The 26,817-nt window shown below is 48.1% G+C and overlaps 7 protein-coding genes across 7 annotated transcripts; 2 read left to right on the top strand and 5 right to left on the bottom strand.

Annotated features, from left to right (window-relative positions):
* Positions 1-973: 973 nt before the first annotated feature.
* On the bottom strand, positions 974-4,197 carry GGS22DRAFT_129812 (glycoside hydrolase family 31 protein). Its single transcript, XM_047958438.1, has 3 exons — positions 3,739-4,197; positions 2,946-3,682; positions 974-2,896 (listed from the first exon to the last, which is right to left on the bottom strand). Exons 1-3 carry the CDS (start codon positions 3,962-3,964, stop codon positions 1,100-1,102), a joined length of 2,760 nt encoding a protein of 919 aa, XP_047819326.1. The 5' UTR covers positions 3,965-4,197; the 3' UTR covers positions 974-1,099.
* Positions 4,198-5,324, bottom strand: GGS22DRAFT_199792 (uncharacterized protein; the record flags this gene model as incomplete). Its single annotated transcript, XM_047966344.1, has 2 exons — positions 4,198-5,120; positions 5,270-5,324. 2 exons carry the CDS (start codon positions 5,322-5,324, stop codon positions 4,432-4,434), a joined length of 744 nt encoding a protein of 247 aa, XP_047819325.1. The 3' UTR covers positions 4,198-4,431.
* A 579-nt stretch (positions 5,325-5,903) lies between these two features.
* GGS22DRAFT_129802 (uncharacterized protein) lies at positions 5,904-9,127 on the bottom strand. Its single transcript, XM_047958437.1, has 3 exons — positions 8,785-9,127; positions 8,341-8,735; positions 5,904-8,293 (listed from the first exon to the last, which is right to left on the bottom strand). Exons 1-3 carry the CDS (start codon positions 8,875-8,877, stop codon positions 6,169-6,171), a joined length of 2,613 nt encoding a protein of 870 aa, XP_047819324.1. The 5' UTR covers positions 8,878-9,127; the 3' UTR covers positions 5,904-6,168.
* Positions 9,128-9,694: 567 nt separating this feature from the next.
* GGS22DRAFT_161051 (general substrate transporter) lies at positions 9,695-12,304 on the bottom strand. Its single transcript, XM_047961026.1, has 4 exons — positions 11,849-12,304; positions 11,656-11,738; positions 11,432-11,595; positions 9,695-11,367 (listed from the first exon to the last, which is right to left on the bottom strand). Exons 1-4 carry the CDS (start codon positions 11,895-11,897, stop codon positions 10,074-10,076), a joined length of 1,590 nt encoding a protein of 529 aa, XP_047819323.1. The 5' UTR covers positions 11,898-12,304; the 3' UTR covers positions 9,695-10,073.
* A 4,746-nt stretch (positions 12,305-17,050) lies between these two features.
* On the top strand, positions 17,051-19,512 carry GGS22DRAFT_129744 (FabD/lysophospholipase-like protein). Its single transcript, XM_047958435.1, has 3 exons — positions 17,051-17,286; positions 17,370-17,940; positions 17,997-19,512. Exons 1-3 carry the CDS (start codon positions 17,217-17,219, stop codon positions 19,279-19,281), a joined length of 1,926 nt encoding a protein of 641 aa, XP_047819322.1. The 5' UTR covers positions 17,051-17,216; the 3' UTR covers positions 19,282-19,512.
* Positions 19,513-21,978: 2,466 nt separating this feature from the next.
* On the top strand, positions 21,979-23,498 carry GGS22DRAFT_187771 (uncharacterized protein; the record flags this gene model as incomplete). The annotated part of the gene is made up of 2 exons (XM_047964635.1): positions 21,979-23,086; positions 23,146-23,498. The coding sequence occupies 2 exons, from the start codon at positions 21,979-21,981 to the stop codon at positions 23,496-23,498; spliced, it is 1,461 nt and encodes a 486-aa protein (XP_047819321.1).
* Positions 23,499-23,788: 290 nt separating this feature from the next.
* On the bottom strand, positions 23,789-26,203 carry GGS22DRAFT_199790 (MFS general substrate transporter; the record flags this gene model as incomplete). The annotated part of the gene is made up of 5 exons (XM_047966343.1): positions 23,789-25,038; positions 25,104-25,144; positions 25,215-25,321; positions 25,383-25,665; positions 25,732-26,203. The coding sequence occupies 5 exons, from the start codon at positions 26,201-26,203 to the stop codon at positions 23,830-23,832; spliced, it is 2,112 nt and encodes a 703-aa protein (XP_047819320.1). The 3' UTR covers positions 23,789-23,829.
* Between the last annotated feature and the right edge of the window lie 614 nt (positions 26,204-26,817).

Genomic DNA, 26,817 nt, shown 5'->3' with positions numbered 1-26,817 from the left:
TGTTTGTCAACGGCACATGGCAACACGGAGCAACCTTGAACCAATCATACCCACCGTTTGGATTGGTGTAATGCTTCTCTCGGGTTTTCTATTATGATGAGAATTTATGGATCGGTGAAGGTTGAATAGAATTGGATATATGAGAAGGAGGCAGGTGCCTAGTAGCCTAGGTACTTAGTAATCCATATGCTAAATGGACTCGTTGCACCTTCTCAGACAGCGCAGTCTTTCCTCCTTTTATTTCAGGTTTTTTTTTCATAATTGTACTACCTCAGGTTTGGACTACAGGTTAAAGTTTATATATAGGTCTATCATTGATGGATTGAATTTGCCTTGACCCGTTGCTATGTCTTTCAATGCTCTGTTCCTCCATCTTGCATTTACTAGTATCCTACCACTTTCACACTCTAATTGAATCGGATGTACATAATAGGTATGTAAATCATTCCATCTCCCCTGAGAAATCATACTATAGCTAAATTAGAAATATTGACTAATATCTATGCCAGTATCCGTAAGCTTCTTCGGTATTGGAGGTCTAGATAATACCTATGTTCCCTGCGTCGGTGACGAAAACTATACTTCCCCAGGTATATCAGACACGACCCCACGGGGAGAAAATCCGCATCGCAGACTCATTGCAGAATGGAGAAACCGACAAATTGGTCTCTCTCTTAGCACCGGTTTCGGCGACCGAGAGATATCCGCCCGGATGGAGCATCTCATGTACGCGTGTCTTCCGGGCGAGATACTCGACGTCGTATCCTTGGCAATTCAGATGGAAACCGGTAGTTTCGATAACGAAGTAACGAAACCGCGAATTATTGCATTAGAGCCGAAAGAAAGGATAATAATATACAATTCCCTTTTACTAATGCTTTATTAACAGATCTAGCTATAGAGTTGCATATCCACATGTTACATCCCCTTTGAATATGGGAGGAGACAGGTAGGCCAGATATCGAAACACGGTGGTAATTTGAACATATCTATTCTAAGTATATACATTACGAATATACAATATGCATACAGCTAACATCATGCAGTTTCGCATTTCTCATTATCCAATAGTCAACACCCCTTTTTTTTTCACATACGCTTACGCCTTACCAACCTCGACGGTAAACGTTTCCGTAAGCGGCTTATCAACCTCAACGGTAACCACGTCCTTGGCGTCACGCTTTTTGCATCCACTCTTCCCACCGACACCCAAGAACGTAACCTTGGTGACTCTGAGCTCATCCGCCTTGTACCCGAATGTACCGCTGGCGGTGAGCACGCCGTCAGCGTACTCGAGAGTAATATCACTGATTCCAGCTTGTTCGATGCTCACGCCGTCGTCCAGGTATAATCGGCCACTTGCTTTTCCGTCCTTTCCTACGGGAACTATAATCTCGAAGGGCTTGGTGCGCAGCGCCGTGGTCGTATTAGCCGACTCGGCGCGTACCGGCACGATCACGCCACCCCGGAGGTATAGGGGTAGATCCGTCCATTCCTGGTTTTCGACCGTGATAGCCTTGCCCTCGCCGACAACCTTCTCGTGTGTGTACCAGTCGTAGAAGATATCGTCCGGTAGGTATACGTCGACACTCGTGCTGTTTTCCTCTGTGACGGGAGCGACGAGTAATGCCGGGCCGAGGAAGTACTGCAGATCCAAGGGGTATGTGTTCTTGTCCTGCGGGTATAGGTAAAAGAGTGGATTTACCATGGGTGTTCCGTCGACGGTTTGTGCTTGCAAGGCTGTATACATGTAGTCGAGTAGGCGGTAGCGGATATCAATGAACTTGCGCGCAGATACCGCTGTAACGTTCCAGCGGTAGAATTCCTGGGGGACCATGTCTAAACTGTTGTGGTTGCGATAGAACGGCGAAAATGCTCCAAGGGCGGCCCATCTCGAGCAGAGCTGCTCCGTCGAGTTGTCACCGAATCCGCAGGTGTCTGCACCGACCATCGGTATTTGGTACACGGAAGCGAAGGTCATCATACTTCGGATCGCGAGCCTGTAGTGATTCCATGAAGACAAGTTGTCTCCTAACCAATGGCCCACCTTAGTACCAGCGCCGGCAAATGTCGAACGCGTGATGATCATGGGGCGCACTGTAGGTCGTCGTTGAAGCATAGCTTCGTGGGATGCGATAGACATCATAGAGCCGTACATGTTATGGGTATCGTACATGGTGAGTCCATTCTGATGGATTACATCGGTGTTCACGGTCTTGTTAGAAAGACCACCTTCAGCTGCATTCCAGCTGTCTGCGTTGGCGGCTTTGTTGTGGATCGCATACTTAGGGAAAAGGAGATCACGGTCGGGGAGTCCCATTTGCTTGCCCTCCTCTGTCTGGCGCGGGACTACAAGATGATTGAAGTATGCCGGTGGCATGCTGTCGCGGATTTCGAGAGACCTTACTTCGGTCTTTGCGCAATCAGTGCCTTCGGGCTGGAAATCGCAAGAAAAGCCTGGTAGGGTTCGAGGATTGGCCCTTACTGGTGGAGGCTCCGGAGGGTAACCCACAGCCGAAGCATCTGGGTTATCACAGGGGAAGAAGCAAGGGAAGTTAGAAGGCTCGTTCATATCGATCCAAAGTGCGTCAATATCGACACCATCCTCAGGCGAGAAGAAAAGAGAAAACTCGTTGTTCCAATAGTTGCTGATGTTCGCCGAGAACCAATCGGGAAATGCGGTCACACCAGGCCAGACGACACCCTTCCACACTGAGCCGTTCCCACGGAGGAGGAAGATGTTGTCGTCAACACCTCGCTGGAAGGCAGTCGGGAAGTCCTGGTAGGCCACAGCTGGATCCACCATGACGACGTAATGTTGGTCATGCGCGTGCAGGTAGTCGACTAGCTCGCGCATCTTGTGCAAGGGGAATCTCTCTGGATCCAGGGAGAATACCTGATAACTATTAGCTCACAGACGATTAAGAATTGCAGAAAAGGCCTACTCTTCGTCGGTACATGTAGTCAATATCGGTCCACATCGTTTCCAATGGAATGCCAGCCTGGCTATAGTTGTAGACTACCTCGGCTACGTCGAAGACGTCCTGGTATCCATATCTGCAATTGTGGTAGCCAAATCCCCAATAGGGCATCATTGCAGGTGTCCCAACAATTTCGGCGTACTGCTGCGCAACTTCAATCGGGCTCGGTCCAGGTACGAAATAGAAGTCGAGAACACCACCGAGTGTGTTGTATTCGAGATACTGACCAGACTCGGCCGTGTTGTTGATCATAATGTCCATGCCGTTTGAGTTCAGAAAGAACACGCCGTGTGTACCGGATTCACGGTGTTCATAGTACACGGGATGATTTCCGTACAGATTAGCACCTTCAGGAACGGCGTAGGAGTCCTGCGACCAGAAAGTTCTAATGTAATCAGTGGTATTCAACATGAAAGGATCCGAGTGCTCGCCAAGTCCGTAGAGACTTGGATTCTCAGGTAGCTTTGTCCTTAGGCGCAAGTACTGAGATTCGAAGACTAGGCTGGCGGCTGAAGTGTCGAAGAGAACCTCGCCCGAGTCCGAACGAGATACGGTAAAGGAGAACGGGCTTTCGACGAAGTCGAATTTTAAGGCGGATTGTGCCTCTTTGGCGTCTAGGACTTCAGGTCGGGTGAAGACGGTTTCGGGAATCTGATAGACACTGTTGGCAGCATCCTGGATTTTGACATGAAGTCGCTTCTCTATAAGCGTATTAGCGATATACCCGTGGATTTCCTTGCACAATAGCCCAACATACCTGTGTCATATGAGACCTCCAACGTCAGGTCCTTCACATCCGTACCGTACACATTGCAAGCCGCTCCAGCCAGAGTTAAATCAGCAGTTAATCCCGATGCTGTCTTCACGACATTCGAAGCCTTGTAACCGGGGCATGAAGTAAGAGCGTTGTCACTCGGATTGTCCCTTCTCACAACGGCAGCGGCTGAGACCGCCGTCGCCATGAACAAAAGAAGACTTGCCATCTTGAGGTAACTTGTATCACCCCCACGCGTGAGAGGTCAATATAGTTATGGCGAGACAACGACTACCACGTGGAAAATGCGTAACCCGACTCACTGGTTCACCATTCCGAATAGCGCGGTGCCTCATGGTTCTTATACACTTGTACTCACCGAGCTAAGTCCCCCAGGTTATACGACCCTTGCCGTAGGATCGTGAAATTGTTTACCTACCGCAGGTGTCTCCAATCCCCGCATATACCCCAACATACCTCATTCAACTCCGACATGCTCCGCTATACTCCGCCATAACTCCGCCCTAAAATACACTGGCAGCCTGCTTAGGCTTCTAGGAACAGGCGTTAAAATTTCGAGCCAGTGGAATTGGAGTCTAATCGTAAAGCCATCATTTAGGCCAAATGAACAAAAAATGCGCTGGAATCGGCGTTCCCTCGGTCACCCTAAGCTTCCAAGACGGACTAATTCGCTAATTAGGCCTTTTCTTTGTCCTCATGATGGCGTCTAGTAAAATTAGGCGGGGAGAGCGGAAGTGCTAAGAGTTTTACTGCCTTTTCAGCCAGCGGCCTTTTCGCGGAGCTTCCACGGACCTTTCTAACAAAGGGAGAGGTAAAAGACTTTTTGTCCACCTTGGCAGGTGCTAAATGAGCAGAAATCTCCCCACAAGCTTGTCTCCGCACCGAGCTATGAGAGCTTCCCCGCAGAGGCTCCATCGCGTATTTGTTTTTGGGGGCGGTGCCCAGCCAATAAAAGCGCGAAGAGGGCGCTGCTAGCTCGTTTCCTGTTTGCTTTTTCCCCCTAAGATGAATGCTGTGGGGAATATGGGTCATGCTCGGTGTAAACCCCCGCAGGATCATTGACAGCGGGCTTGACACCGGAATTCGCCGAGGTATCGAGACTGCTGGGTTGAAATCGCGAAGAGAGATCTCAAAAACCATAAGAACCCAGGTGGAAGCCGCTGGTGACAATCCATAGATAGATCGATAGAGTGATGATCTGCCATATAAAATAGAGTGATCATCCCTCTCAACGTGAGCCTCCAGCTTCCAAGCGTTTTGGGAAATTGCATGCGAGAAAGGCGCCGAGGTGGGAGTGAAAAAGTGCTTGGCAGCAGCAGGCGTCACCCATGATGCATCGACATCTTCAACATCTATCCTACCCACTGCTACGTATAAGCAACAGAAAACCATTAAACAGCCGACTCGTATCATCACCGTCGTCTTGGCCGGTGAAATCGTGCCCGTGAGCCAAGTATACATACCCCTTACTTAACTAACTCGACTGATCGATCATTCAATCTCAATATCTTACGTAGATCTCCCACCGCAATGGTCCACCCCGCGTCCGCCACAGAGCCGGGATCCATGGTATCGGCACGAAACGAGATGATATATCTCCGCCAAAGGAAAAAAAGCAAAAAACTAAAGATAAGAGAAAGGCCTGCAGGCGATTCATACCTACGCAGAAACAACCAAAACCATCGCATGATCGTCGCCAACACATAACTCCATACGACCGAATCACCGGATGTATCAGGACTTAAGACATCAGAATGTACAACTCGAATTGATCTCGTTGATCTATATAAATATACCATAAGCCGCACCCAACCCGAGCCGTACGTAACCGCGCCCATACCCAGCACCAAGCCCCAAAAAATAACGTAAAAAAATGCGCCCATCCCCGTTTCCCATCCCGCTTGTCTTTATGAATCAGATAAAAAAAAAGGGCCACCCAGGATAGACAGAGTCCAGTCCGACGATTCAGCTCATCTCGTATCGCGCAAAAACAATAATAAAAAAAACAGCAACAGCAGGAAGCAGCCAGCCAGCCAAAGCCATGCTCGAAAAGTTGGTGAAAAAAACAACAACGTAGAAAGTGGTATATATAGTCGTACAGTCGTTCCTATAGCTTTTCGTGTTGCGCTCGACGGGATAAAAAATTTTGGCGAGGTAATATCAAGATAAGAAGAGAATGAAGAACAACAACAACAACAACATGAAGCGTCAGGTGAGGTCGTGCCGCGTATCTAGTTCGAATACAACCGTTCGGTGAACAGAAAGGAAATTCGTTAAGAGCTGGCCTTTTCTATGCCTTTCGCGAAGGCACATCACCCCTATCCGTCCGATACCGTTTTAACTCGAGACTTTTCCTTCGTCCAAATGTTTCGCCTTATATATATATCGTGTTTCGCGGAAATAAGCTTGGCGTCATTCGTCAATATCCATTTTATCCACCATCGTACTTGCTGCTACTATCGTCCGATCTTCTTGATCTTGATCCCTGTTTCGATCTCTTTCTGGGTCGCGGTCATGGTCTCGGTCCCTATCACGCTCTCGATCACGTTTGTTTCCATCCGATTGGTATTCCACATTATTTCCACCAGAGTCCCGTTCTGGGGGATTATTGGTCCCTGTACAGAGTCGATATTCACCGTCGTCCCTGCGCTCGATGATACCTTCATCTAAAGCCCATTTTGCTAGTAGACGATCGACACCAAGCCTTGCTGCCTCGCCCTTTTCCATATGCCTACCGACATGCTCAGTCCACTCGTCCCATGAGGTAGGCCCTTCGAAAAGACTGGCACAGTCTGATTTAGGGCAAGAGGACCTCTGCGGAGGCTGCCTACGCGTCACAAGACACGACTGTTGCATCTCCTTCACGTGGGTCTCCCAGTCCACCTGTAATTTGCTATCACCCTTGGCAAGCGCCTTCTTAATTGCAAAGGGTGCATGCATGCGGCGAAGGTGCTGTGTAAAGAGATCTTTACGGTTAAATTCGTTCCCTTTTCCTTCAACCGTACTCTGCGGACATGATGAACACCGGTAGTATTGGAGACACAGGTGTTGTGATGCGATATGTCTCTTCCACTCATTTTTCGATCCGAAGGTGCTTGTGCAACCAGCGAATGCGAAGGCGCACGGAAATGGTCGGGTATGAGCGGCAGCAATATGTTTACGTAACGATGAATAATCCTTGAACGGAGCATGGCTGCAGTGATTACAGCGGGTTTCCTGTTTGGGTGCTTGTTTTTGGAGTGATCGGCGTGGCTGTTTAGGTCGTGATGATGGTGGCGTAAATTCGGGGTTATAAGGAGTTTCATCTACCCCAGATTCATTCGTTTCGTGGGACGAAGCCTCGTCATGTCGAGTAGATGTAGCATTATCCGCCAAAATTGGCTGCGCGTGCGCGACAGAGACGTTTTCATTACTTACGTGCCGAACATGGCTGAGGGCCTTGAGTTGTTCAGCGGCTTCCTGCATCTCAGCAGAATCTTCGACATCATTTTTACTGGATATGACGGTACCCGGCGTTGTATTAGTATATGCCATACTAGGAGTAGCAGAGGGCTGGGGTAAATTTATTGAATCAACCCTTCCGATGCTCTCTGGACGAATCGGTGTCTCTGGTCGTATTTGCGCATGAGTAGGAAGGTCATGTCGGCGAGCAATCGGCGTACTCGCGATCTCCCGAGCCTCGAGGAGCATCCGACCATCTTCCACATCCTTCGCCGACGCCCTATTGACAGAGACCGATCCAACTAAACGATTGTATAGGTGGGTCATATTGTGAGAATTCACATATCCTAAAAAGCAACAGACCTTATCGTGCTGCACGACATTCCATACGGGTACAGGCATTGATATGAGAAGCATGGTGGGCGGACCAAGAAACATGCCTTCGACGGCGATCTTTGACGCGATAGCTGGAGCGTTATGGATCCAATGATTGAAAGAAGACATATCCGGACTGGCTTCGCCAACGAACGTTGTGCAAACTAAGACCCTCGGCTCCTCAAATGTCAAATCTGCCACTGCACTCGGGTGGATAATGGGATCTTCCCGGGATGCTCTGAGCAATTGGGCATCTCCGTCGATCCCTGTTCGTGGAGAACGTAATTGCGCATCGGTACCTGGAGGAAGAGGGGATAGAGAGATACCCTGGCCCTTGCCAGGACTTATGGTATATAAAACAGGTAATTTTTCGGTGAACGGTAGGCTTTTGCTGGCTCCATTGGTTAATCCGGACGCCTGTATTAGTTCTTGATGTCGTTGATGTGTTATTTCATGATATAAATTCTCTGCCGTAAATGGCCTACCACCACCAAATTTAACAAATGCCTCAGTTACGTGGGAAGTAAATGATCGCAAATTTAGATCCCGGGAATAGTGCTCGGGAGTGCTCGCTGCGATAACTTGCTTGGCGCTGCCGCCATCCGAGACAGATTGTTCTTTTGATGCGCAAGTATCAAGAAGTAAAAGAATATCGGATTGCGCCTCTTCGAAAAGACAGCGGAAACCACTCCACTTCAGTTTTAAGTCTTTTCTTGGGGTGCTGATAATGTGTCAGAGCGTTCCTCATAGAGGTGGGAGGTAACCTACCTTGCCCAATATAGCTGATTATCCACGCCCATATAACCATACCCCGCGTAATATATTATCAATAGATGGTCGGAAGCTGCATTTTCGAGGAAAGATGACACACGAACACCTAGCTTAATGCTAGGATTGTCTACTGTAGGTATGTTGAAGCATTCGGTGCGGTAATTATATCGTTGTCGAAAGACCTGTTCGAGAGCGGCAAGATCGTGTTCGGCGGCATTGTCTTCTTCCCAACGTAGAATTAGGACGGATGCCTTTGTATACGGCGACTTTTGAGTTTGCCTATATATAAGCATAGCGGCATCTTGAAGGTGCCTCGCGAACGACTCAAACTCATGCCTCTCTGGAGGCGGTGGAGGGACGTCCTGGACTTGATAATGCTGCGCCGGTTGAGTCTATTGATGTGAGTCCACGACTCTAAGGTCACCAATTGAATATACCTACAGGTTCATGAGGGAATGGCGGCGGATGAGGAGGACTGGCTTGAGCCTCAATCTTGGGAGCCAGCCTTCTCTTCTTTGCCGCCGGCTGATCCATCGAATGTCAATTGGCGGCAGAAGACGACGGAGACTCTCGTTCAAGATTGGAATGATGGGAGAAGTCGCAGCGTCTCAGCAGTCGGAAACCATCTATGCTATGATGGGGACGCCAATGGTTACCAAAGGAAAGGTGGTTGACGGCGGGATGGAAAGATTGGGAATGATCAGGCTACGGGCAAGGCTGATTCGGGGGGGTTTGGTTGTGTCGGCTAGGCCTCGATGCGGAACCTTGGGAAACCCCCTAGTCTATGCCAAGATACAGTTTAGGTTCATATTTATGGTTAAGTTCAATAAAAGTGGCAATGCGGAGGGCGCAGCGAACAAGCTCCAATCAACCTTTCCCTTATTGGGATAGAAAAATACAGTTGCCTAACAAGCTCCAATAGTTTTGCTAACTTTCCTTACTAAAGACCCCGTTACGCCAAAAAGTATCTTTACTAGTAAGCGCCACCAATGTTTATGCGTATGAGCAAGTTATTCAAGCTCGAGGTCCGATCATTACTAAAGAAGCAGCCTCCGCCTTGCTCGTTTTTAGTAAGAGCCCAGCAAGCGCGACACAAGATTGATTGACAATGTTGTTGACTTATTTCTATTGGTTCGATTTATGCGCTTCTATATTGACTCTCTACACAATACTACACTTTTGCATTTGTAAACGATTGGAAACCAGGAAGAACCTGATATATTAATTCCAATAATAGACATGCCAGCGATTTGCTACCTACCTAGATTTGCCAGATATCTAGAAAACAATGACACTGAATTGCAATTGTACATAGACCTGGATAGGTAACTACTAGGTAGGTATGGCATCGGGGGATACGGGATAAATATTTATACTAATTATCATTCAATACTACCTGCCTAGGTATTGAGGAAGGTAGATACACCGACTCATACATATATATAGCTGATGATCTTTTGTATTCATTTCTGGGTATAATAACGCAAGTTCATATGTACTTGCCCTTCAAACTCCTGTGGAATGAAACCGTCCGTGTCCTAGGACATCCTATATTCAACTCACTTCCCTTCCGAGAATCCAACTTTTCCCCTTCCTTGGCTCCCGGATTTCCAACCACTTCCCATTAAATAGCGAGTCCTGGACCCTAAGCACCGAATCCAGCGCTATTCAACACAGGCCCACTTTCCGCCACCGCCATGCAGCGAAACTCATATCCAATGTTCTTAGATTCAATTTTTGGGTGTGGTAGTGTGCTCAATGCCGATCTTTTCCTCAGAACTAATGAGGTTGCGCTCGAGTCTAACGATAGACCGATCATTGTGCGTCTTCCAGGCCGGAATACCGATATACTTGATGGAGCCCGGACTCTCGTCCTCGAAGATGGCCGCGACCTCTTCCAGAGTCTTGTTGGAGGTTTCGGGGAACATGAAGAACGTATGCCAGAACATGGTGAAGCAGAATACTGCAAATAGGACGTACGTCTTCCAGGTGATGTTAGCAAATGCTGGAGGGACGAAGTATGCGAGAGCAAAGTTGAATGCCCAGTTAGCAGATGTAGCAAGAGCCACGGCCTTTCCACGAACACGGAGAGGGTAGAGCTCGGCAGGATACGTCCAAGAGACGGGACCCCAAGTCGGCGCATACGATGCCACGAATAAGTAAGTGCTAGCAATGACGGCCTTGGCAGGCTTTCCACCGATAACCATAGAAATAGCGGCGGTATCAAACTCGTGGGGAGCAGGGGGGTGCGAATACACTGCGAACAAACCGGCATTGATGCAAAGCCAGAGAGTCATAAAGAACGCGCCGACAAGCATCGTTGGGCGACGACCCCACCTGTCAAGCCAGATGAGAGCCGGAATTGTCATGACGACGTTGATAATGAACTGGATACCACTGGAGAGAAGCACATCATTGCCGGAGCCGGTCATCGTAAAGATGTAAGAGATGTAGTACATCATAACGTTCATGCCCGTAAGTTGTGACCAAATCTGGGTGAAGAGACCAATGTGAGTTCGGTTGATCATCTTGGCTCGGAATAGTTCGAGGTAAGACACGTCTGCGTTTCGGCGCTCGAAGTCGACCACTTCCTTAATATCGGCCATTTCCCTCACGACGAGTTGAGCGTGCGGGTCACCTTTACCGTGAACCAAAGCCAGGACTTCGTGAGCCTCCTCCCAACGATCATGCTTCGCCAACCAACGAGGCGATTCAGGGAGGACGACAAGACCAAGGAGAAGCAACAAGGCGGGAATCATTTGAAGACCCCATGGTAAACGGAAAGCAGCCTTGCCGTCAATGAAACTACATCCGTAACACACGAAGAACATAATTGCGATACCCCACGTAATTGCCCATTGTTGCATACCAATAAAACGACCTCTCTTCGACGGTGGCGATATTTCGGAGATGTATACGGGGACTTGAGCGGAGCAAATACCCACGCTGATACCGTTGATGATACGACCGACAATTAACATAGGGATATTCTGAGCGGCGCAAACAATGATGGATCCGATAATCCTATGAGACAAACATTGTTAGACCAATTCTTAGAATTAGCTACACCACATCATGAAGCACATACCAGATGACGGCACCAATTTGGATAGAAGTCTTTCGACCAAAGATATCAGTGATGACACCGGAAGCCAAGGCGCCGAGCCAGGAACCTCCAGGCATGGAGGCAGTGATTCCGCCCTGCACGACATCATCCGGACCCTGGCATGCGCCGGTTGTCGGGTTGTTGCCCTGCGATAGTTAGTACAACAGTAAGGCTAGCGGTAGTTTTTAGGGCATAGGCCGACTAACTTGTTGGTTGAATTGACATTTGTAGGGTGCAGTAGAGATGATAGCACTCATAGACGAGATATCAAAACCGAATAGCGCGCCACCTAGTTTTTCACAAGTTAGTCTCTAGTATAGGGGTGGTAGGACAACTAGGTACCCAGGACGGGTAGCAAGACAGTAGACGGGAAGGTAGCAGATAATAGTCACAGCTTACCTATAACGGATATGGCCGCGATAAAATAAATGTTGCCAATTTTCTTCATGATGTCTGAGACCCCGCGTGGTCTATTAGCGACACATATAGGATACTAGGTAATTTAGGTTTCTAGGGTGTGGAGAGATGAGGAGAGATGAGGAGTAAAGGGAGCTGGAGTAAGGCTGGAGTAGGTAATAGTCAAGAGTCAGAGAGTTCGGAGTGAAAGTTGAAAGAGAGGTCGATCAATTATTATATGCGAAAGAGATGTCGCTTGGGTGGCCAGGATCCGAGTAGGGAAACTTTCCTAGGATGTTCATCCTTTGATGCTTGCAACAAAGCAGATTGGTCACTAGACCTTCCTCTGTGCTCCTGTGGCGTCTTTTCCGGGGGAGATTGCAGCCCGCGAAGAGGTGAGAGTAGTCCAACATTGAACCAGCATGGGCAACATGGGATGCTTGGCTGAAAGCTTTCCGCGTGTGGTGTGTGTGTGTGTATGTATGAGGTACGTACTTCTTAGTAGAATGCGGATCCCCAGATTCCTCCTTTCTTGGATTTCCATAGGCCCACCTAGGCTCATACCACGGTGTACCCAGGTAATAACTATTGGACGTTTTAAGGCAATCGACCTAGACCCATCGATCCCATCGAATTCCGTGTCGTTAAGCTACGAGCCCGGCTAGCTCGTCACGAGACAAGGAAATCAGGAATGCTTTGAGGCTAACAGCAAGGGCAAATCACGACCTTACCCTGGTTCTGATTTGGTCGACATTTTCCCATAACTGATACATTGCCCGAGCTCGTACGTGTATGTCTGTAAATACACCCATACATGTGCGGTGTAAAAGTAGGTACATAACGATACCAAACCTTCCCAGCACAGTGGGACTGGGGAGCTTGGGGGACTTTGGGCTTTTCCATAAAAGTTTTCAAAGGTCACACGCGTGCTAATACTTCCTGCTGTGTCATATGCGGGTAACAAGCCAATCCACGGGAAAAGAGACAAGCAGCAAACGACGATTATTGGCTGTTGGAATGCTTAACTTGGATGACTAGGATGAAAATCGCATGGGTGCGGATGTCTTAATACTAGTACACCGGTACATACGGTATGTGGTATGTGGAGCGTGTAGAGTGCCGTCTAGACTAATAACATCCCGAGGTTTCGGTTTTGTCATTCTCGCGCAAACCATCTCCAGCTCGTCTGATCAAGGCTAGAAGATCAGCGGCCAACTTTTGAACGAAATCAGAACGTTCTTCTGCAGGCTTTTGGATGCGAGGGAGAGCCCAATTCCTCCAATTCCTTCCAATTCCACGTCGCGATGCAACCGAATCTTGATCTGCATTGACGCTCCCACCTTTCAAGATTCCGGGGTAGAGGTAAGGGGACGAGAAGAGTCTTGAGTGACGCCTAATTCGATTCGTTGTCGAATTTGTCTCGGTGGTTTTCCCCGCCGTAGTGGGAAGGTGCTTAAAAACAAAAGTGCTTCGAGAATAATTGATACATGTACCTCTACCGATATTAGGTACAATTAGTGCCAATGTAGTTCCCGTACTCGCTGGCACCTGATAATGGGATGATGTCAGTGGTCCAAGAAGAGAAACTAATAAGGAGCTAATAGTGACGCTCTTTCCCTTCCCTCCATTTATGCGACGTTTACCACGGGCCGAATAGAGCTTGGGGAGAGCTAGGGACCCCGGTTTCCTCCACTGGGGAAGGCTCGGGGCTGTCGGGGTAATTCATGGAGAGAGGTAGGTACTCGAGCTTTCTTTTCATTGTTCCATTTATTCAGGTCTTAAGTTTTTTTTTTTTACATGTTACATTGAATTGATTGTTGTACCAACAAGCCCTAATTTCACGCTCAATCCCAACCTATGTCTTTTTAGTTATCTTCCTTCTCTTTTTTTCATCTTGTTTTTTTTTTACCCTTTCTACAAGGGTGATCATCATGTAGCGATCTAATGATCTGACTGTGCCTAAGATTGAATACATATGGAGGAGCATTGAGCAGTCAGCTCGTAATATTTGGTTACACAACACAACGGGCCGTTTATGTGAATACTAATAACAAGATAAGATCCTGACCGCTTTGCTAATACATAAAGTATACTGTATACACATGCAGGATAAATCCCTAATCTAAACTTGCAGGCTAGGAACACTCTCACCCGAACCATTAATACTCTAACCCATCCGAGGTATTGCTCCATTATCCACAGACTCGGAGCCGAGCCGTCCTAGGAGATGTTGAACGTTGAAATACGCTAGTTGTAATTACCTAGGCGACCTCGGCCGGAAAGGACGCTTGCGGTTCTTCGTTCTGAGTTGTGCGGCAATGAGATTTTCCCGGTCTTTGACAGAATGGCTATCAGTCGGTGTTACTCCGTATGTAACCGATTCCTCGTCCAGTAAAGGAAGCAATCGCCACTTTCCTATTCGTGATTCAGCCGCACTGACACGAGGCCAGGCCTGCCCATCGTCCACGTGGGAAGAGGAGAAAAGGACTTTAGGGGTTACGAGTGGACAATAAGCAGCACGGAAACGCTACAACGCGACGTTGCACAACTTGAATCCTTCAAGTCCTATGTACCTACATACCCTTACGCCGGGAATCCTAACATGCTAGGACCGTTTCGCAGCCAACTAACTAGTAGCCCTACAGTATGTTTGGTCCGGTGCGACCAAAAAGTGCTTAGCATTGCTTAGCACTCCCTAGAGCCGGTACCAGCAATAATAGGGTGACTAATAACACTTTGACGGTGTTTGTATAGTGTGCATCACCATCACCATATTAACTACTGCAGTGGAACACACGAGAACAAACAATATAAACTCGAAATCCTGAAGTGATGCGCACATTTGATCTAAAGTTGAAAAGCACCAGACAATTCTTCGTTTTACGGAATGCCAAAACTCTGTCCGCCTTGAACTTCACCTAAGTCTTGCTAGTGGCCTGCGACATGAGATGATATCCAAGTTCTTGAGCCGGTGAACCATTGCGATCCATTCAGCAGAGGGTTCATCAAATTTCGAAAACAGATGGATCCATGATGCTACTAATATCTTAAATATGTTTGCAATGTGACTGGAATAGTTGGCATCGCTTGGCGACTTCAGTCTTCTAACCACTAGCAGTTACTCCATGTTACGACTGGAATGCTATTGGACAAGCTTCAAATGCTCCGGCAACAAGGTGGGCTGTTCTCGTCTGCTTAGCACTCGAAAAGTTTGCTCGGGTTAAGCCTCGCCGAGTATTTTGATAGCTAACATTTATAGCTTCAAAAGCTCGGACGTCGCCTAGGGAGCCTTCCGAATCCCAAACATTATGAACTCGTTTATCTCACGATCGGCAACTGGGGCCGTTGACTTGGCGGTCATCGGGTCTCAATACGGTGGTCGGCCAACCTTGATGCATCCGCATTCCGAGGGCGATGTCTAACATAACGATGTATACATGCGTTGTCGTCAATAGGATTTAATTACGACTACCTACCTATGCAATTTTGGGAGATTTCCCGCTGTTCTCGGGAGTAATGCTGGTTGCCGAGATTAGACTTCACGTTTCTCGAGGGATGTCTAACACACCGTTCTGCAACAATCCTCGAACTGATAAAATTAAGCGTCGGGTGTATTGTTTCAATATGGCTGAGACCCTTTAAAGAGCTTGCAGAATTATCGCGTTCGTAGAAGCTGAGAAGGTAACAAAAATGATCACGGACCATGCTCTCGATTATGACTTCAAGACACAATTAAGATCATCCTCAAGTTCTGAAATCTATTATAACAAACCTTGGAACCCTTCGACGCATTGTTTTCTTCTATGCATTTTTCTTAATTAAAACCCGCCATATTTCGACCTACAAATTCTCACCCCAAAAGCCGTGAGCAAACTACCTACATGTGTACCGGCCGAAAGTTTTGAGTGCTGATCCCTTAGGAGTGTTAATCATCAAGTTTTCTCCTGCATAGAAGATTTCTAGAAAGGTCAGCTGACAGCCATTTTCAAAGTCACAAACACGGAACCACCCTGTATCTCTAAGTATACTATGATAAACAAATGTGGAGTGACAGTCTTCTTACCTTACATACCAGCTTGCTTACCTACTGCTTACCTACATTCGATTTCCATAAGCTTGTCAGCTTGATAGGCAATCTTGACTGCGCGCAATCGAGAGGTTTCTGTAAGACGGATATATAATTTGCCGACCTGCTAAGATGTCAGGATGTCAATCATCGAAGAACGAGACTACGAAATGCGCAAAGTCGAACGCATAACGGTGGTGGCAATGGGATCTACTCCATTTCTCAGCCCTCACCAATGAGAACGCACCTTTAACCAGCACCGCCACGATTTTCAGGTCTTCGAGTTTTGCGGATTCTACCCTTAGCGCCTCATCCAAAAGAGAATGCTACCCAATGGACCTTGGAATCTCCTATAAGCTTGGCCATTAGAAGAGAAGAAGCCGAAGAAGCGGGTAAGATGAACAATTTCGCCATGTTTCTAGCTTGCTCGATATCCACGATACGCACATATCTGTATATTTGAGCATGACGTGCATCTTTATTTAGCTGGGACGAGTAGGATTCAATGGGATGTGAGATCTTGATGGGTTTCGACGGATGAGTATCAGATACTGCACATGTTTTCGTAATCCTGGTCTTTCAAGTATTATCTTGAATGTTTCCCCAATTGCCTTTGGAGTGATCGATGATTGAATTGAAATCCTTAACGTTGCACGTGGCTCGTAACCTTGAATTAGACTCGATTCTTTAGTCGGATAACAGTTCGTAAAAGCCGGGACCGGGCTCAGGTACCGTGCCTTCCGAGACTTTATGTAGTGGGTACCTACTAGAAACACAGAAGTATGAGAGGCCGCCTTTTTACGCGGAAGTAGCTGTGACGTTTTTAGTGACTCGAACTAGACACGCACAGCCACAAAAAGACTTGCGCATTCTAAGCAGTGGAAGCGGCCCTGGAGTATACAGACACATTCACACCTGCCAGTTGTTGGCAAAGTCGGCAAAGTCACTTCCACTATGCTCTGAGACGATTTGACTCACAGCAACTAAGAAGAATAGGCAATTTCAAACTTTACAACGTCATATCAAAAGTTGCGATCTACCCGCAATACCTGGATTATATTCACTGACTTTTTATTCATCTTATCTTTGCACCAGCTGCCGACGGTGGCGGTCACACTCAATTCGGTTGCCTGCTTAGGTACTCGCAATTAAGTCTGACGTCGTCACAAGACGAGGGTACGCGAACAACAGCGGGGCCTGTCTCAACGTATTTTTCTTCGTATTCCCGACCTTGCCATTGCCAACTTTTCATCATCAACAATAAATTCAGAAAATAGGAATAATCATTCACGCGCGACAAAAACGATGGAGTCGGAGGGACATTTAAAGAGGAAAGACACCACCAAGGGTCCTCCGTTGAGGATATTGAGCTTAGGTAGGTTCACGATTGATTACCCCGCCAACTTGATACCGCGTATTTGCTTTAGGCACTAACCCCGACGTTTCGCGCCCATACAGATGGCGGAGGAGTACGTGGCTATTCCATGTTTATCATTATCCAAGAACTTATGCTCCGGACCTACGTCGAAATCGAAGGTCGAGCGCCGCGACGCGATCAGATCCCGAAACCATGTGATCATTTCGACTTAATAGTTGGAACCGGCACGGGCGGCTTAATCGCCTTGATGCTAGGGCGTCTTCGATTAGACCTGGAGCAGTGCAAAGAATTATACGTGCGAATGACTAGGATGGTATTTGAGTCCGATAAGACTATTGTTGGTATACCCTATCGATCAACACTATTTAAGGCATCTATGCTCGAGCGCGCAATCAAGGAGGCGGTAAGGGAACATACTGTTTCCGACGACGAAGGGAACGATGGGGCATCATCAAGCATTTTCAGTCCAGTATCTGCTGTGTCGCGGTCTAGCGCCGCTACGAGTAACTTTCCCCGACGACATCAGAGCAATGCCAGTACCGTCAGTTTCAGCGGTCGCAGTCCAGCGAGCCAAGCCCGCTCAATATTTCGTGGCGGATGGGGAGATCCCGACGCGCAGCTCTACGATACTAGAGAGAATAGAACAAAGACGTAAGCTTTATCCCTGTTAAATCCAAATTTCTCAGCACAGCCACTGACATTTGTAGTGCTGTTACGGCTATGTATAAAGGAACCTCTAGGGGAGGTTCTGCTGCTCTTTTACGATCTTATGACTCGAGAAAAGAGCCTGCTCCTGAATATGATTGTAAGATTTGGGAGGCTGGCCGCGCAACATGCGCGATCGGATTGGCATTCAAGCCGGTCAAAATTGGACAGACCGTATTCCATGACGATGGAGCTGGGACGTTTAATCCATCGCCATATGCCCTTGACGAAGCTACAGTAAACGAATGGCCGGGACGAGACGTGGGTGTGTTTGTCAGCATAGGGACCGGAAAACGACCAAGAGGAACCGATCAAAACTCACATGTCTGGTATGAAGGCTTCATAGGTGAATATGCGGAAGCGAGGAAGAAGTTGATACAAAAGGTGGAGGGCTGCGAAGCAATCCATGAACGTATGAAGAAGGAACTTCTGATGAAGAGGGGGGTCAACATCGAAAACTACTACCGATTTAACGTTGAGGTTGGCGTTGGCGAGTTTGCTATGAACGAGTGGGATCGACTAGGAGAAATCAGCACGGGCACGAAAAGATACTTAGGAAGAGATACCGAACAGAGGATGGTTCAAGAATCCTCAACAAAATTAGCCAAGATTAACAGGGCAAAGCAGAGGTTTGAAAGGCTCAGCAGCAATGTACCTGACATCACAACCCAGCCGACCATGGGTTCTCTTAATGCTCCATTGGCCGTAGAACTCCCCGGGGACTTCCCTACGTCATTCCCAGCTCGGAATAGTCCTCCAAGTCGGCAGTCGTACGAGTCCGGCATAGACCGCCTTTCGCTTCCTGGATCCGGAGCCGGTCCGGGTAGCACGCCGTCTTCTCGTGGTTCCGATCGCGTTCGGCCACCTACCAGCCAAGCGTCCCCGCCTCAAACGGCCACACGCCCACAGCAAAAACCGCCCGCCTCTCCAATTTTGTCTCCAGCAGTCAGGCCCCCTCCTGATGAAGAGCCAGACCGTCTCGTAGTGACCGCACCCACCCCGGCACAGTACCGCAACGCAGCCGGCTCTGATAAGATTGCTATCACGGGAACTGATGAATACCCACGAAGACCACAACGAGATCCTGTCATACAACCCATGATACAGCCATATCAACCACACCGTATCGAGCCGCCTCCGCTACCTCCGAAGACACCGTTACCTGAGAAGCAGCTCGCAAGTGGTCGACGTCCTAATGGAACTCCTCTCCCGCCTTATCCTATGGATGAGGAGGGCCCTCCACCGGTAGTCAACATGGCAAGAAAACCAGAATACAGGGGTAGATAAGCAAAAACAATAACGATATTGAATTAGCATAGAAGCTACGTGGTTAGTCGTCGGGTCAAGTCTGTTCGGCAAATCCATTTACGGTCCGGCGTCTGTGGGATAGGATATTTCACGTGGCACTGATGATTGATGATACCATTCGCGCATAAGGAGTTATATGAATTTTCTTCACGGTGTATGATGAGGTTTAATGTTGCGCAAATGAGGATTACGGATACCCTTTCACGTTGGGATTAGAATCACGGTACATATTCGCTCCATTACAATACGAATAGGTAGTTAGGCGGGCAAATGATTTAGTTTTACCGCCAGAAAAATTTTGCTCTACTGTGTCTGCAGATTTGTGGGATGTTTTTTTCTTTTTTACATATTTAGGTATGTGACGTGGCTACCCATTCTTCGTTGATGGAGCCGGACGTCTACGTTCTCGTTGGTCGGCGAGGAATCTTATTATATAACATATTATGATGGGCTCACGTCTTCTGGTAACGGCTTTGCGGCTCTATTGCGTGACACTTTAGTTGAGGCAAGTTTGTCAATCTTGGGTAATGCCGTAGGTGATCCTCCCGCCTCGTTCATCACGTTTTCCGCCAACGAGATCTCGTCCAACTGTTTCGGATCAAGCCACTTTCGAGCGCCCTTCTAGCACTAAGAGAGCGGCTTATAAACGGCTTAAGTACCTAGATGGCCCAGGTATCTGTACATACCCTATAAAGTACCGAACGCCGTGGCGTTTTGCTTTCCGTGTCGCCCGCAGCCGGTGAGGCGTATATCCTAGGCATGTCTCGGCAGTTAGGAAGAAAAGAAGAAAAAGTTCGAAGACTTTCAGATTTTCGTGCTGCTTTTATTGGTTGACGGACGGAAGCTAACGGGCTAGGTGGATTTTGTATGTGCTCGGCCGAGATGATATCACAGATGACGGGTCACATTTCCAAACTGACCTTTTTCGTTGACGATCATCAAGACTAATAAAGGTATAGCCTCTGTTATTCCCGTTACGGCACTCCGTGCCGCTGTTTGATGTAGCCACCGCCGCTTCCTACGAGCGGCGAGTAGGTAGTTAGCTGGCTAGTAGGCTAGTAGAACAGCTAAGCGTAGTTCTCTCTACCCAACTGTGCCGAGATGGCACACTTAGTTGGAGGTCATAGCGATTCAGAATAAATGGAGTTCTCATCCGATTCTTCCTTGGATACGAATATGTACATCATACCCATTCAATAGCAAAAATTCCGATACAGAACTTTTCCACTTTATTTCTGCTGTGCCGGAATGGTTCCGTCGATCCGTAATATCTCAAAAGCAGAGCTTAAATGCCGCCGGTATCTTCTTGGACGATGAAATGATTTTTAACATCTGCACCTAAATTCCTAACCATGCTCTTCCCCTCTAAGCGCTTGCGCTAAAGAATTAGGTACTTAAAGTCGACCAGCCCTATGTTTAAGCGCCATTTTTCTGTCTTGCTGGCCATATTATCCGCATGAATATTTTGAGATCAGTCTATTACAAGCTGAGGATAGTGCTTACCAACAATGACATGCAATCTCTGAGATCTCGAGGAGATACACGCATAGCAGGGTTCGCTAATACGGGGATAACTCAGCCTGCTGCTTGCATGGTGTTTAATAAGAGTATCGAACCAACCCCTTCTTTATTGATCTTCCTAAGTAGTATTCGCAATTTTAAGCCTTCTTCTTTCGGCGTCGATGTTTACTACCTATGCAGGAACTTTGGACTTATTAATCACGCACACGTTTCGATTCGAATTGCCTACCTACGGACTCGCCTAGCCATGTGCTTTCGTTCCTCTCGCCTAACATCCCCTGCGTGTCTATCTATGTATGGCATCTGCAGGTTCGAAAACGGTCCTCGAGGGATCTAATAAGTTTCAGAACTCTTCACGCACCTCCCAAACCCCCCTACCCTCCCCCATGCCGCCGCTAGATTAGTCCCTAGCACGTCCCCCGCGCCGCACGTCTAGGCCGCATCGAGCGTGGAACCCTTTCCCCCAATCCAATCTCTCGCCCCTGGCAGCAAGCATGCCAGGTCGGTTCCCCGCCAAGGCGGAATTCTCGCCTCTCGCACCAACAGCAAAGCGCTGAAGCTCTGCTCATTGGCCAATCCGCCCTGCTACGCCGCTCCCTTACGCCCAAAACGTGCGCGACGACCACGGCGGTGCGGGCTGCCGCTAATATTGGACCTGCGCGAGCCCTGTGGTGGATGCGCCCATTATCGATCGCCGGTTTGGCGTGATCCTCGATGTGCTTGCTGCTGCTGTGCCTCTTTTCGCTTGCCAGCAGGCAGGTTTCGATCCCGTAGGTATGTATGTAGGTAGGTACATCAATGTTCGTAGGACCGCTCGCCGCGGTGATCTTCGTCTCTTCTTTTTTTCCCGCTCGTTTATACGAAATTTCTGCTTTTGCTGTCGCTGTTGTTTTTGTTGTTGCTGTTGGATCTCACGATGCTGGGCTGGCTTCTGATATCTCCCCCCAGCCCGGTAGTACTAGTGATATTAGGAAAATAAAATCCCACGCGCCCTTTGACGGTTTCCCGCGTCGTCAGTGACGACCCTTTGCGGGTGTTTTCCTTGTATTTTTTTCTGTATTTTCCAAGCTAAACAGCGTCATCCCTTCCACGTTCTTTTTTCGTATTATATACCTACCTATTACATAGGTGGATCTATATACCCAGGTAGAGAGGATGAGTCTTCCTCCGAATCACAGAGACTCGCAGCCCGGGCTCGAGCTCGCGCCTTCTTCCGACCCGGAGGTCCTCTACCGCCCGAGTGACCCGTATCCCATAGCCGTGCCCGGCCAGGCGCCTGTACCATATCCAAACGAGGGAAGTCTATATACCGCAGATGGATCATACGGCTCGCCGCCAAGTTCCTACGGATACACGAACGGGGAGAAGGTGCTTCCACCATATCCGTCGGCTCTCGAATCCGGAGTTGGAGCAGAAGCAGGAGCGGCGGCGGGGCCTGGGTCGAGAAAGAAGTTGTGGATTATGATTGGGGTTTTAGCAGCGGTGGCCGTGATCATAGGCGCGGTCGTCGGTGGTGTGGTGGGAAGTAAATCATCAGCGAATGGGGCAAAAGCGGCGGAAAGCTCGGGCTCGACATCTTCGCCGAACAGCAGCAATGGCAACGGCAATAGCACGGGCGCTAGCGTAAACACGACATCCGTGCGACCTTTGACGAGGCTTTCGGTGACGGGCCGACGGTTAGCAGGGGATGGCTTCACGTCGCGGCTTTTCTGGCAGGGGGGCGACAACCATATCCGGACGTCGAAGTACACGAGCACGGGAGGACAGTGGTCGCGTCCGTTAGTTTTCAGCGGTCTCGATGCGAAACCAGGCACACCGATCCCCGCAACCATATACCTACTCTTCCCGCAATTCGAGGTGTATTATCTAGACTCGAAGAACACGTTCCGAGGCATAAATTTCGGCGAGGACGAGACGGCGCCGAAGACCGACAGTATCGAGACGGATCGCGCGGCTTTTACTATAGATGATGGCACGCAGATGTCCGCGTATTGGCCGTATATCATTTACCAGAACCCGAACTCGACGTTCCATCGCCAGGTCTTTGATTCTAGGGGTATGGGATATTTCAACGATACCATGCAAGGGTGGTTCGACACTGATGTGGTCCCGCTCGGTGACAACAGGACTGGTATTGCAGTAGTGCCCACAGTGAAGGCATATAAAGGACCGTACGCTGCGGGCATCGCGTATCGAGACCAGGATGGCCGTCTATCCGTATTTTCATTTGGTGGTGACGATACGGGGATCTCCTGGGATACTGGTATGTTGAGTAATTTCTGCGGTTAAACCAAGTTCATTAATGTACTAATATCAATGTAGGAAGCCCCAACATCCCAATCCCAGCAAGGACTTCCATCGCCGCGATCGCAGTCGGGCGCCCTAACAGCAATTCAACAAACACGTGGATTTTATACCAAGACGCGAACAACAAGATCCAATGCGTCTACCAAGATGATGCGAACGGGTGGAAGGGGCCTCAGGAGGTAGGCGATGCGGACGCGGGCACGGACATCGCGTGTCTGACAGAAACAGTACTCGATGAGCCAGAACAGGTGCTATTATCGGAGCAAACGGATATGAGGCGGTGTTATTACCAATACAACGGCGCGATTCAGGAGAAGCGTTTAACTTCTTCCACCTGGATAGATGGAGATACAATTCCGACGCAATAAAAGCATCAGTATATAATTCTTTTCATGAACTAGTTAATTCAAGTAATAACAATACCGATAGGCTTGTATACTATCTAATGATATAGTTACCTACCTGCATAAAGCTTTCCGGCAACTGCTAGTAAATGATGGTTGCTACTAGGAGGTATGCAAAATCACCAGCTCAACACTTTCGTGGGTAAGGTTACGTTTATAAAATCATCTAGTTTTCTCTATCGTGTACAGTGAAAAGCATAAAACATACGGGACTGGTTCCCCTTTAAAGCCCCTCCCGCCCCCGCAAACTCATAACCCAGACTGCTAGTTGTCATTTTAAGGACTAACTAGTAACTTAGCTTTGATCATCTTCGTCTACACTAGAGTGTGAAGCTTGTCCGTTATCTATCGCCTCGCCCGTTACAGTCAGCCCATCGAGTATGATTTCGCCATCAGACTTCTGACCAGAGTGAGAGTCAGGCTCTGGTCCTCCAGACTTCACTTCTTCGTCAGACCCCATGGCTTCCCATTTCATACATAATGCGGCAAGGAAAGAAAGGCCACCAGCAGCGATTATGATGGCGAAACAGCCCTTGATACCGTCGGTAATTGCACTCATGACCATCGGTTTCACCGTTGTTGAATTGCCGCTTATGAGGATTGGCGAATTAACACCTGCAAGCAGCTCAAAGATTTGTTCATCTGAAAATGAAGACTTCGCATCGCCGTTACTCAATGATTCCTTTAGAGACTGGAATCCTGTATCCATGAAGATCACTCCAGCGAGGGAGAGCGATACTGCGATGCCGCCAAACTTTGCCACATTACTGAGCAGTGCAAGATCCAGTCGTTCTTTGGTAGTTTCTATAATGGTGAAACCCACTGTAGTTGCTAAATGCCACAGCATGCCGATACCAACGGCAACAAGAGCTTCAAACGCCATCATAGATGACTCCGGTGTCTCATCAGTGAGCGTTTGGAATAAGCCGCCGCCAATTAGTAGGAACATAGAACCGATCATGAAGAAGATTTTGTAGATGCGGTAACCGGGTAGTAAAGCACCGCTTAATATAATAGCAAAGACGAAGATGCATACGAGAGGTAACAGTCGGGTTGCAGCATCCAGTGGACTCAGACCTTCGTGGAAGGCAAAGTAGATAGGCACGTAGTAGAGTGCAGCACCGTAGGCTGTAGCAGCACAGGTCGTGCATATCCAGTTTAGCAGCACTGTTCGGTTCGTAAAGAGTGAAAATGGGGATACAATGCGCTCATTAGGTGTCGTTCCGATACTGTACGCTTGCTGGACCGCATATGTGAATGCGAACAAGACGAATATGGCCCAGGAAGCTAGGGCCCAGCCGGCTCCCCAAATTCTTGCAGACCCTAGAAACATACAACTGAATGAGAAGGAGAAGCAGACCACGATATGCAGAAATATCCCGAAGCAGTCAAATCCCCTGACGCTCCGTGGTCCGAATTTCTCATTCAGTATACAATAGCGTGGCAAGCAGAATGCTTGTAATATGAAGCTGATGCCACATAATGGGATCATTAGGTAGAATGCCTAGGCAGTATTAATGTCAATTTTTCTTGTCAGAACATCTAGTATGAAGGGTCACCACTACTCACCCAGCGCCATGTAATCTGTTCAGTGCCGGCGAACACACCACCTGCAGCTCGCATTAAAATTATTGTACTAGAAGAGAGACTTCGAATCTCAAGGATTGGAAGTACACGAACCTATAACTGGACCTACAACCAAACCAGCGGCGAAACAGCCGGCCATATACCCAGTTACAATGAGGCACTCGTAGGGAGAACAGAGGATGAGATTGTGGCTTAAGATGCTTTAGATGCTGTCAGAATTATCAATATACTTTTAACGGGATGCGGGAAATATGAACTTACCCTTGGTAGATAACGCTCGCGCCCCAAGCTGTACACATACGGCCGAAAATAACGAGCACGAAATGATGTGCGGACCCGGAGATCGCGGCTCCCATCATCATAACTAAAGTAAACAGGAGACTCAGTATCTTGAAGTCTACGATCCTTAAAAGCTTGTGGCCAAGAGGTATAAAGGCGATGATAGAGACGGCATAGCCAAGTGCGAGCCAGGGTAGAGCCACTATACTCCCAAAGGCTTGATAGATAGCGGGCTGGAGATTTGCAATGTTGCCGACATCGTATCCTTATTTGCAGTATTAGAATTGGTTTCTAGAGATACTAAATTCAAGGGTGTAACGCAAGAACTTACCGTGAACTAGACTCAAGAAGCCGTTCGCAAGCAGCACGGTTTTCCATTTCCATTCTGGTATGTTGCTTCTAAGACGGTGACGTTCTACAGTGGAAATTGATCCGGCATCATGAACCCGTCCTACGTGGGGATTCGTCATATTCGCCGTATCAAGTGCTGTAGGCGAGGACTCGTCGGGCGAATTGTGATGATGGGATATTTCCGTATCTTTTTCCTCGCTGTTTTTATGGGTGTTCGTCAAAGATGGGCGGTGTTTGTTGGCATCGAGATTCATATTAGCAGAACTACCAGTCTTCAATGGTGATTGATGTCCATTTTTGTGGCTCGACTGTGTTTTGTTGGGTTCAAGTTGTCGGTCTACAGAGGATGAGCGTGTGGCATCACGACTAGAGTGACCGGAAACCATAGCGTTGGCAAGTATATAGATATCTCGTCTCGCCTCCGATGAGGCTCTTGACTTGATAGGCTCCATAGTGATGGTTTATTAATACAGATAATTTTCATAAAAAGTCCTGTACTAAATGATCATTGAAAGAAGATGTGTAGTTGAAAAAAGAGCCCAAAGTTCGAGAGACATGCCATATAGGTAGATACCTACCTCCTAGGTAGGTAGTACAGTATATACGGTAGTTCCTGCACAAGCTACTCCAGGGCTCATTTGAGATGATTGCGAAAGAGCACCCGTATCTCATGAAAGCTGACAGAAGCGACGGCGGACACTTCTGAGACTATGGTCCTTAAGGTTCTTACGTACCTAGTACCTAGTAAATACTACGGAGCTAGTATTTAGGGGCAGCCACGGTATATATAGAAATCTTAATGAATGAGTCCCGAGATACCGTCAACCATCCCCGGACTATTCTCAGCCGGTGCCAACGAATACGGGCCGTCATCTCTTCAGCCATCCGGTAGTCCGGAAAGGTGACCGTTCGGAGTGGATATTTGACTAGACCCTATTTTCCCTAGACCGATGATTTATAAAGCTCGCCTTGTTTATGACTCGGTGATATGATATCGCCGAATAAGTACAATTCAAGATTTTGTTGCTGAATTGGAAAAGATCGGACTTAGGGTTCCATTAGAGTT

This window comes from Annulohypoxylon maeteangense, assembly GCF_022496945.1.
Source record: "Annulohypoxylon maeteangense strain CBS 123835 unplaced genomic scaffold GGS22scaffold_7, whole genome shotgun sequence".
Lineage (NCBI taxonomy): Eukaryota > Fungi > Ascomycota > Sordariomycetes > Xylariales > Hypoxylaceae > Annulohypoxylon > Annulohypoxylon maeteangense.
This window is presented reverse-complemented; position numbering and strand designations above follow the sequence as displayed.

Coding starts and splice junctions, on each gene's coding strand:
- GGS22DRAFT_129802 (XM_047958437.1), bottom strand. CDS start 8,877: ATGGATCAGCCGGCGGCAAAGAAGAGAAGGCTGGCTCCCAAGATTGAG. Junction 8,736..8,784: donor CGCCATTCCCTCATGAACCT/GTAGGTATATTC, acceptor TCACATCAATAG/ACTCAACCGGCGCAGCATTA. Junction 8,294..8,340: donor AATCAGCTATATTGGGCAAG/GTAGGTTACCTC, acceptor ACACATTATCAG/CACCCCAAGAAAAGACTTAA.
- GGS22DRAFT_129812 (XM_047958438.1), bottom strand. CDS start 3,964: ATGGCAAGTCTTCTTTTGTTCATGGCGACGGCGGTCTCAGCCGCTGCC. Junction 3,683..3,738: donor GGAGGTCTCATATGACACAG/GTATGTTGGGCT, acceptor ATACGCTTATAG/AGAAGCGACTTCATGTCAAA. Junction 2,897..2,945: donor ACTACATGTACCGACGAAGA/GTAGGCCTTTTC, acceptor AATAGTTATCAG/GTATTCTCCCTGGATCCAGA.
- GGS22DRAFT_161051 (XM_047961026.1), bottom strand. CDS start 11,897: ATGAAGAAAATTGGCAACATTTATTTTATCGCGGCCATATCCGTTATA. Junction 11,739..11,848: donor CGCGGCCATATCCGTTATAG/GTAAGCTGTGAC, acceptor GTGAAAAACTAG/GTGGCGCGCTATTCGGTTTT. Junction 11,368..11,431: donor CAAATTGGTGCCGTCATCTG/GTATGTGCTTCA, acceptor TTTGTCTCATAG/GATTATCGGATCCATCATTG.
- GGS22DRAFT_129744 (XM_047958435.1), top strand. CDS start 17,217: ATGGAGTCGGAGGGACATTTAAAGAGGAAAGACACCACCAAGGGTCCT. Junction 17,287..17,369: donor GTTGAGGATATTGAGCTTAG/GTAGGTTCACGA, acceptor GCGCCCATACAG/ATGGCGGAGGAGTACGTGGC. Junction 17,941..17,996: donor AGAGAGAATAGAACAAAGAC/GTAAGCTTTATC, acceptor TGACATTTGTAG/TGCTGTTACGGCTATGTATA.